The sequence below is a fragment of the Sceloporus undulatus genome, chromosome 9, assembly GCF_019175285.1.
Source record: "Sceloporus undulatus isolate JIND9_A2432 ecotype Alabama chromosome 9, SceUnd_v1.1, whole genome shotgun sequence".
NCBI lineage: Eukaryota > Metazoa > Chordata > Lepidosauria > Squamata > Phrynosomatidae > Sceloporus > Sceloporus undulatus.
In genome coordinates, this window is record NC_056530.1 from 26,183,550 (window position 1) to 26,193,511 (window position 9,962).

The following is a 9,962-nucleotide window of genomic DNA, read 5'->3' on the forward strand; positions in this document are numbered from 1 at the left end:
GCCTCCGCCCCCGCTTTGGCCATAGAGATGCGGCTAGAGCGTCGCCGCAGCGAAGAAGAAGGCGGAGCCTATTGTGACCATAGAGGTGCATCGGCTGCGGCTGAAGAGGTGCGGCCAGAGCGTCCCTGTCTGAAAGTCAGGCGAGGGAAAGCGGAAGGAGGAAGAAGAAAATGGCGGCGATGGTGGCGGAAGGGGAGTCGGTGGGGCTTTGCCGGGGGAAGAAGGGCGCTGGCGGGCGGCTCCTGCGGGGGATCCTCTTCTTCGCCTTGGCGGCGGGTGAGGCAGCCAAGGGCCCCTCTTTCCTCCCTCCTCTTTGGCTCCCTTTGGGTTCAAGGGAGGCTCCCTCAAGAACAACAACAACAACAACCCTGCGAGGTGGGACGGGCTGCAGGAGACCGAGCCTCTCGGGTCTCCCAGCACTAGGCCTCACCTCCCTCCTCCGTCCAGCTTTAAGTACCAAACCCACTGCGGAAAGAATAACCCAATTTGAGACCCTCCCTTGGCTCAATGCTGGGGGAGTCTGGGGAAGGTAGTTTTGTGAGACATTGAGCCTTCTCTGTCACAATAAACTACAAATCCCAGGATTCCCTAGCACTGAGCCAGAGCAGCTAAAGTGCTCTTGAACTGGATTATCTCGACTGCAGTGGACCTTAGGTTCACAACAACCTTGCGAGGGAGACCAGGTGGGGTAAAAGGGGGAGGACAGGTGGGTCTCCTGGCAGAGTGGGCCTCTCTCCTTTCATTTGTATTCAGATAGACACTCATCCCTCCATATTTGCCGCTTTGATACAGTATTTGTGGATTTGATTATTCACGTATTTGATTAATATGTTCTCTCTAGGAATATCTAGGTCCTCCGGTGCAACTCTGTGGTCAACTTCAACCAAAAGTCACACTGAAAGACCTAGAAAAGACTCTCCTAGGCCTTGGTAGATGCTCTGGTGCAGTTCTGTGCTCAGTGTCTGTCGGACGTTGCCCACAGAGTTGCCCTGGAGGGCCTAGAGATTCCTAGAGAGGCCTCCTCAGGTGTGATGTTTGGGTTATTTGCAGTTTTTCCATATTCATGGGGGTCTTGTGCCCCTAACCTTAGCCAATATGGAGGGACAGGTGTATTTATTTTCACTTGCGGCCTTCTCCTGTGGAAGTAACTTCTGATTAAACCCATTTCTCTCTCTCTCTCTCTTTCTCTCTCTCTCTCTATATATATAGGTTCTGGGTGGTGCAACTCCGTGGAGCGGAAGATCTACATCCCCCTCAACAGGACGGCTACCTGCGTCCGCCTCTTGAACGCCACCCACCAGATCGGCTGCCAGTGTGAGTGCCTCACCTCAGAGGGCTTATTTAGGGGTCAATCTTTTATGAAAGACTGGCATGGAAGATGGTTTATTTGACAGTCGCCTGCCCTGAGTCTCCTTCTTTGGAGGTCTTTAAACAGAGGCTGGGTGGCCATCTGTCACAGAGGTGCTTTGATTGAGAGTTCCTGCATGGCAGAATTGGACTGGATGGCCCTCCCTGGGGTCTCTTCCAACTCTATGATTCTGTGGTTCTTGGATGGTGTCTTCCTGCATGGCAGAATGGGGTTGGATTGGATGGCCTTTTGGGGTCTCTTTCAACTCTGTGATTCTGCAAGGGAAAGGGAAGGCTAGCCAGTTTAGGGATCAGATCTTCAGCAGAAATGTAAGGCTTAGATATAGGATGGGGGACACCGGACTTAAGGAGACTTATACGTGTAAAAAGGATCTAGGATTCCTTGTGGACCATAAGTTGAACATGAATCAACAGTGCGATGCGGCAGCTAAAAATGCCAAAGCGCTTCTAGGCTGCATCAGTAGAAGTATAGAAGTAACTTGTTGAGCCTAAGAGCTGCTTGATCATGAAATCAAGTGTCCGGGAGAGCGATGGACTCTCAATATTTGGAGGCCTTTAAACAGAGCTTGGATGGGCATCTTTCAGGGGAGTTGTGGTTGCATATTCCCGTGTGGCAGTGGGCTGGGTTATATGTCCATTGTGGCCCCTTCCACATCTATGACTGTGTTGCGTCAGAGAGCATTTATTTATTTATTCTCTCTTATCTTTCTCATTGCAGCCTCCATGAATGGAGACACAGGAGTCATCCATGTAGTGGAGAAAGAATCAGATCTGAATTGGGTGCTGACAGATGGGCCACACTCTCCTTATGTGGTGCTGATGGATGGGGAACTATTCACTGGGTAAGGTGTGCTCCTCCTGAGTTATGGCAGCTTTATCTTTAGGGTTTTCTTGAGAAGATATTTTCCAAGCAAGTTTGCATCCGTGTCTGAGAGAGAGAATGACCTGCCCAAAGTCACCCAGTGGATTCCCATGGCCAAGCGGTGACTTAGGTCCAAAACATACCGCAGAAATAATCCAGTTTGAGACTGCTTTAACTGCCCTGGCTCAGTGCTAGGGAATCCTGGGAACTGTAGTTTGTTGTGGACCCAGAGCTCTCTGACAGAAGAGGCTCAATGTCTCACAAAACTACAGTTTCCAGAATTCCCTAACATTGAGCCAAGGCAGTTCAAGTGGTGGTCAAACTGGATGTGTGTTCTGGATCTTAATCCCAATATACAAACCAGTACACCATGCTAAGTCTACTTTCATGTTATAAGACTTTATAACTATAGTTATTAGTCACAAAGAATTTGTAATTTAATAAGCTAATCGATAGATGTGCAATTTTATGATTCTTTCCCATTTGTTTATATGTTTCCATGTTGATATTGCCGCAGTGCATTAGTATATACTGTTTTGATTATTTGTTTTAGGCTTTCTCATTAGTCATGGATCAAAGGCTCTCATTTCTTGCACGCAGCTGTTAATATATACTATAACAACCCTGAAAGAAACAACCCATCTATTCATGGTTTTTCTGTTGGCAGGGAACTGATGCAGAGGTTGAAAGGCAGCTCTCGGATTTCTGGACTAGCAGTAGCCATCGCCAAGCCCAGCCCCTCTAAAGGATTCTCTCCTGGCTTAAAATGCCCCAATGATGGCTTTGGTAAGGAAAAACTTTCCCCTGTGAACTATATTTCAGGAGACGGGACTTTCTCCTTGTTGCTACAGTCCGGTTGGGTTGGAGTGATCCTTAAAAAATGAATTATTGAGTTTCATTTTTGTTGCTGCTGTTGTGTGTCCATGAAGTTAGTGTTCACTTCTTGTAACCCTCTGAATGAGGTACTTCCCTCAGTGGTTGCCCACCCTTGCTCTGACCATTTGCTATTCCTTGGAGAAGCCCAGTTCACCTCTGCTCCTCTGCCTTCACTCCTCCAGGCATCTACAATGGCACTTATGGCCCTGAATATGCACATTGCAAGGTCACGGTCTGGAACATCCTCGGCAGCGGCCTTTCCTATGAAGACTTTGGCTTTCCTATCTTCCTCCTCCAAGATGAGAATGAAACAGAGGTCATCAAGCAGGTACCAGAGATGTGGGGCTTTTAAAACGATTTATGTACGTTTATTTTCCTTTTTTTGTGAAGACAAAGGCAAAAAACCTAGTAAGATATCTCAACATGTCCTGACATTTAGAGATGGGTAACCACCACAGTCTTTGCCAACAGAATGTGTCCAAAAATAATGCCAATTTCATAGCATCATTGGTATAATTGGGGTTGTTGTTGTTGTTGTGTGTCTTCCAGTCATTTCTAATTTATGGTGCCCCAAAGTGAAGCTGTCATGGGATGCTCTTGGCCAAGATTTCTTCGAATTTGTCCTCTTGTGACTTGCCTAAGGCCACCCATTCAAACCCTGCTCCCTAGAGTCCTAGGGTGCATTTACACTGTATAAATAATGCAGTTTGACACCACTTTAAGTACTGTAGCTCTCTGCTGTGGAATCCTTGGATCTGAGAAAGAGTGCTGGTGCCTCACCAAACTACAAATCCTCACATTCTGCAGGATGATCCATCTGGTGTCAAACTGCATTATTTGCCAGTTTTAAGGAGTCATGCATCTCCCCCTCACAACTCTCTCTCTCTTTCTCCATCTTCTTGCAGTGCTATCAAACCTACAACCACCCTCACAATGGCTCTATCCCGCAGTACCCACTGTGCGCCATGCAGCTCTCTTCCCACATGCACGCGGTGACAAGCACAGTCACATGTATGCGCCGCAGTGCTATCCAGAGCACCTTCAGCCTCAACCCAGGTGAGAGACAGCAGGGATGGCACCCAGTTTGGGGATGTGTGGTGGCTGCACTTCAGGAAGTCCCTCTACACCGGATTAGACCCCAAATGGAAGATGAGCACACTCATCCCTCACCCACCCTGTATCATCCTGTGGGAACAAGAAGACATTGCATCAGTTCCTGTTTGCATTTTGAAGGGAACCGCCAAGGAAAACAGAGGGATTTTGTAGTAGGACAGGGTTCTGATGTATGGGTTAAGAGCATTTTTACATACAGTGGGACCCCATTTAACACAAGAGAGCCATTCCAGGACTTTGCACATTGCATAATCATAAACACTATCTTTTTAACTGAAAACGAACAACAGATTGTTCTTTGGTGTGCTTCTGCTGGAAGTTCACCATAAAGTCACATTGGGAAACCTAGAGATTCCTAGAGTGAACACTTCTCTAGCCATTTCTAGGTCCTCCAGCTCGACTCTGTAGTGAACCTCCGGCAGAATGTGTACCATAGAATTGCACTGGAGGATCTAGAGATGGTCATGTGTAATTGAAACTGCATAGCATGAACTCATATGTGGGCTGAGTGTATCTCTGCAGGGCTGCCCATGGCCTGTTGGACACAGTTTCCCCATCCCTGCTGTGAAGTACTTCTGCCCCAGTAACCCATTGGTGGAGTTTCAAGAGGTCTCAGTTCTCAGGCAGGCATACTTCTGAGGCTGAGGTCTGGTTGGTTTGTACTACCTTGATGCTCACCATGGCTGATCCCTTTTGCCCCATCTCTCCAGAGGTGGTCTGTGACCCCCTCACCGATTACAATGTATGGAGTGCTGTGAAACCCATCAACGATTCTGAGAAGCTGAGCCCCAACAGTGTCGTCTTCGCTTCCTCTCGGGTAAGTGTTGCGCTCTGGTCCCTAGGCCTGTTGGGCACATTTGGGGGGGGCAGGATAGGGGTGAGGGGGTGGCAGCTGTTCTTGCACATAGGACCCCAGACATGTGTGGAGTGACGTCTGCATGTCAGCTTCCAGTTAAAAGAAGAAACAACAATTCTTTGGACTAAATGCTTTGCTCACAGCCACAAGGATGCAAAGCCTGGCAGATTCTTAGCACTTCAACTCAGTCCTTTTTTCTTCTCTGTCTCCTTGTTCCTACCAGATCGACAGCCATTCTTTCTTCTGGAATGTGGCTCCCGGAGCAGAGAGTGCCATTGCCTCTTTCGTAACCCTCCTGGCTGCAGCTGAAGCCATACACAAAATCCCCAATGTCCAGTCCTTGCCGAGAAACATTATGTTTGCCTTCTTCCAAGGGGTACGGTCTCAACCTTTTTTGTGTGTGCTGCAGGAAACGAGGGCTGTAGCATGTGAGTGTTGCCAGGCATCTTGGCTCTAATAATGGAGGTAACATGTAGCCTGTCATGGCTCTGGCCTCCATGAATTCATCCATTCACTTTCAAAACCACTCAAGCTGAAGGTCCTCATGATGTTTTGTGGCCATGAGTTCCTCTGCTTAACTTTAAAGGGTGAGATCATGGCTCAGTATGGCAGAGGACATGCTTGGCATACTTGGAGCTTCTGGGTTTAGATCCCAGTCGTAGCTCCAGAGAAGCTTCAGCAAAATCCCTCTGCAAGCCTCAACATGATCAGTGTAGTGTTAATGACTGAGGCAGACCACTGGTTTGATGTCTGGGGCTCAGAGAGAATGAGAACCCCCATTTTCTGGGAATTGGAATCACATGAGCTGCCTCTCATCTGGCAAACGTGGCTGTGGAGCTTTGGAAGAAATGTGTTTGCCCTCAGGGGAAAGAGCAGACTAGAGAGGCAGATGTACCCAGCCCCAGTCTCTCCAGGGAGATGGCAGGGGATGCCAGCTTTCTGGGAAATGCTTTGAACAGGAATACCTTGCAAAAATGTTTACTGACGCTGTGCATCTGTTGGGAACCGATCTTGCGTGTTTGCGCAACCGAGGCTCAGAAAGCAAACCCTCACCTTAAATTTAACAAGCTGCATCAAGATTTCCAAATGGTTTCTTCCCAAAGCCAGAAATGTTTGTTCCAGCAGCCAGAGGTTTGAGCTGAGATGGTTTTTGGGGGTGGCCAAGACTTGGGCTGCAATTGTATTATAGATTCACCTGGGAATGAATCCTGTTGGACTCATTAGGGTTTAGTTTTGAGAAAACAAAGTGGTAAGTGGGTAGTGGACTCTCCTTTGGAAGGCTTTAACTGGGCTTTGGATAGCCATGTCTCAGGAGTGTTTTAGCTGTGGATTCCTGCATGGCAGGGGTGAGGGTGGGTTGGATTAGATGGCCCTTGGTGGTCCTGTCCAGCTGTATGCTTCTCTGAGTTATACTTACCTGCCTTTTCTCCAGATTTGGACTCAAAGCAGCTGGCAAATTAAAATCAAAATATAGTTACTAACATACAGAAAGTCAGCATGAAAGTAATTCAACAGTAGGCATAGGACTGTGTTGGCAATAGGAGGGTTATGTTCAGATGAGTTCAGTTTTCTGGGACATTATTTTTATTGATATATTAATATTTTAAGACTCTGCAATTCACTATCGTTCAGTTGGCACTCCGAATCCACGGATTCTGCGTCCACCAATTCAGCCTTCCAGGCATTGGAAAATATGCCACCTCCACCCCAAACAAATTCCTAAAAGCAAACCTTGATTTTGCATTTTGTATAAGAGACACCATTTTACAATGTTATTGTATATAATGAGGTTTGAACAGCCACGGATTTTGGTATCCAGGGGGGGGGGGGATACTGCAACCAAATTCAAGCAGATACAAAGGGTCCACTGTATGTCTTTCCAAGTCAGCCTAAAACCCATAAATTCGCCAGATTCCTATCTGATCTTAGAAACTAAGCAGGGTCAGCCCTGGTGAGTCCTTGGATGGGAGACCACCCAAGAATCCTAACAGTTGTAGGCTCTGTTTTGGAGGAAGACACTGGCAAAGCCACCCGTGAGCATTCCTTGCCTAAGAAAACCCTATGAAATTGAGGCTGGACCTGGGAGGGAGGGCATCATAAGTCAGCAGGCATCTTGGAAGACACTTTAGTTAGTTATTCGTAGCCCAAGTCGCCCAGCCCAGCGACTCTCTTGCTCTGCTCCGCACCCCACCCTCAGCAGCCGCATATGGAAAGGCAGACGGCCTCTGGATGGAAAGGAGAAAAAGACACATGGAGAGGATTAAAAATATATGGATGCTCTGGAGCAAAATGTTGTTCATTTCACGGAGCTGGCAGCTGTGAGCAGCCAAGAGGATATTTGGAGATGTGTGGGGCGGGGGTTTAGTGATGGTTAGCAGCTGATGTTCCCCTCCGGGCATCACATCCGAGGCCCTCCTTTGCTTGCGCTGTCAGCTCTGGGGTGGGCTCCCAAACCTTGTGAAACGTCGGCACGATCTCGCCTCTTCCCTTCCGTTGCAGATGCAGCTTGCGTCTCCCTTATCTGGAATTCCAAAATACTCCCGAATCGTCCGTGGGGGGGGGGGGGGGCTGAGATAGTGACACCTCCACTTTCTGAAACGTTGTTTCGTGCACATAATTATTAACAATATTATGTAAAAAATTGCCTTCAGGTTGTGTGTCTAAGGTGAATACGAAACAGAAATAAAAGTCGTGTTCATACCTCGTAGTCTAAAATGTCATATGCAGATATTCCAAAATCTGAAATCCAAAACACTTCTGGTTCCCAACATTTTGGATAATAAGAGACTCTAATAACCTGTAATGGGAAAGATGGATGTAATTCCCCATCCCTGTGGTAAGGGTAAGACGTGAGAAGCACTGAATTTCTGTGGTCAATCCTGTGTTTTATTGCTATTTATCACATAATTTGTAGCTGAGGTTGGATGAGTGAACAACTGTTGTTCCCAGGAATGTTTCTGAATGTTGCCTTCCCCTCTTGCAGGAGACCTTTGACTACATTGGCAGCTCCCGCATGGTGTACGACATGCAGAACGAGAAGTTCCCGGTCAGCCTGGACAGCATCCACTCTTTCCTGGAGCTGAGTCAGGTAAGGGGGCTCCATTCAGCTCTTTTCCTCCCTTCTTCAGCTGGAAACATGGCAGGCGTTTCTTGGTTGGCTCAGTCCTGTCTGCCTGAGAGTTAGCCCTAGCCTTTTGTTGCCATACTTGGGTAAGATGTGTGGCCAAAGACAGGAGCGTTCACAGCATCAGAGATTGGCCTCATTGCTTGGTGGCCTGCTTGCCGCTTTCACCTGAAGGACAGTAGAATAAAAATGAAACGTTTTTCCTTTCTTGCACTTTGAATTTAACCATTCTAACAGATTAAAGTTGGTGCAACTTTGTCAAGCCATGTTCATTTTTAAGGTACCACAAGATTCCTTGTTGTGAGATCATTTAGTGCCCTGCAACCACCATGCTACAAAGACTTTCCCCTTCTGGACTTTTTTTGTCCAGAGAGACAGATGCTGGCATTAACCTTTACATGTTTTATGTTTCAGGTTGCGCTCAGGAGTGGCTCCAATCTGTTTATACACACTGATCCTGTCTCTCGCAGGAGCCAATCTGTGGAGGTAACAAACAAGCTTATTAAATTTTGATGTTGGTCTTGTTTGCCTTTAAGTCAACTTCAGCTTATGAGGACCCTATTCTAACTTTTGCCTTCCTCTAGTGATGAGGCTGCTGCCACACTGCAGAATTAATGCTGTTTGACACTGCTTTAACCAACATGGTTCCATTCTATGGAGTCCTGGGGTTTGTTGTGACACCAGACCTCTCTGACAGAGAAGGATAAATATCTTACAGAACTACAAATCTCAGAAGTCCATAGCATTAAGCCATGTCAAACTGGGTTTATTTTGGAGCGTAGATGCAGCCTGTGAGAGTGGGACTTGACCAAGGTAACCCAGTAGGTTTCCATGACTGAACAGGGATTGAAACAGTCAAACCATGACACCTCACTGGTCTTAAGATTCATTTGGAGAAGGATGATCGCTGCTTTTCTCTTAAGACTGAGAGAAAGTGTGACTTGCCCAAGGTCATCCACTGGGGCTCTGTAGCTGAGCAGGGATTTGAACCCTTGTCTCCCCAGTCTTAGTCCAACACTCAAAGCACTACACCATGCTTCCTCTTACAAAGTTTGTAGGGAGGTATATTCTGGTAGTTGCCTTCCTCTGAGGTTGAGCTGAGTGGGTTTCCATGGCCAAGCAGGGATTTGAAACCTGGTCTCCAGAGTTGGAGTCCAATGCTCAAACCACAACAACTTATCTACACCACAGTGGTAGCAAAATACTTCTAGAGAACATATCTGTCCCTTTGAGTGTGTGAATCTCATTCTTGGCTGTGGTCTATAGTTTGTGAGCACCACTGGGTGAATATGACTCACATGCCCATGAATACCATGAATATATACCCAACTGCATGTCCAAGTCTCTGTTGTTATAGTTACTGAAAAGTCTTGTTAAAAAATCACTGACCTGGGGACAAGCGGAGACTGAATTCCACTTACCTGCCACCATCAATGGCCTGTGTTTTCCTTTTAGTTGTTACAAAGTCTAGTTCATTTATCCCTATTCTGCAAGTACATTATTCTCCCATAGATTCACAACAGGTAAGTAGTTTTATTGTAGAAATTCACATCCTCATTGCTCCTTAGGCAACTATTCAAAGCATGGTGCAGACGCTGAAAAACAGCATCATTAAGACCGGTGTGGTCATGAACGAGGTTGGGGTGTCCCAGCCTCTTCCGCCGTCCTCCTTCCAGCGGTTCCTGAGGGCCAAGCAGCTCCCTGGAGTGGTACTGGCTGACCACCAGTCCTCTTTCCAGAACAGGTAACCTACCACCAATTTC

The 9,962-nt window shown here is 47.1% G+C and overlaps 1 protein-coding gene across 1 annotated transcript in view; it reads left to right on the top strand.

Annotated features, from left to right (window-relative positions):
- Positions 1–120: 120 nt before the first annotated feature.
- The window catches only part of NCSTN (nicastrin), a 32,928-nt gene continuing 23,086 nt past the window's right edge, over positions 121–9,962 (top strand). The window contains exons 1-11 of the mRNA XM_042439266.1: positions 121–276; positions 1,210–1,314; positions 2,087–2,210; positions 2,898–3,016; positions 3,289–3,434; positions 4,012–4,162; positions 4,930–5,036; positions 5,299–5,451; positions 8,059–8,163; positions 8,614–8,685; positions 9,768–9,943. Of these exons, the coding sequence (XP_042295200.1) occupies positions 171–276; positions 1,210–1,314; positions 2,087–2,210; positions 2,898–3,016; positions 3,289–3,434; positions 4,012–4,162; positions 4,930–5,036; positions 5,299–5,451; positions 8,059–8,163; positions 8,614–8,685; positions 9,768–9,943 (1,364 nt within the window). The 5' untranslated portion in view covers positions 121–170. The remainder of the gene's footprint in view (positions 277–1,209; positions 1,315–2,086; positions 2,211–2,897; positions 3,017–3,288; positions 3,435–4,011; positions 4,163–4,929; positions 5,037–5,298; positions 5,452–8,058; positions 8,164–8,613; positions 8,686–9,767; positions 9,944–9,962) is intronic.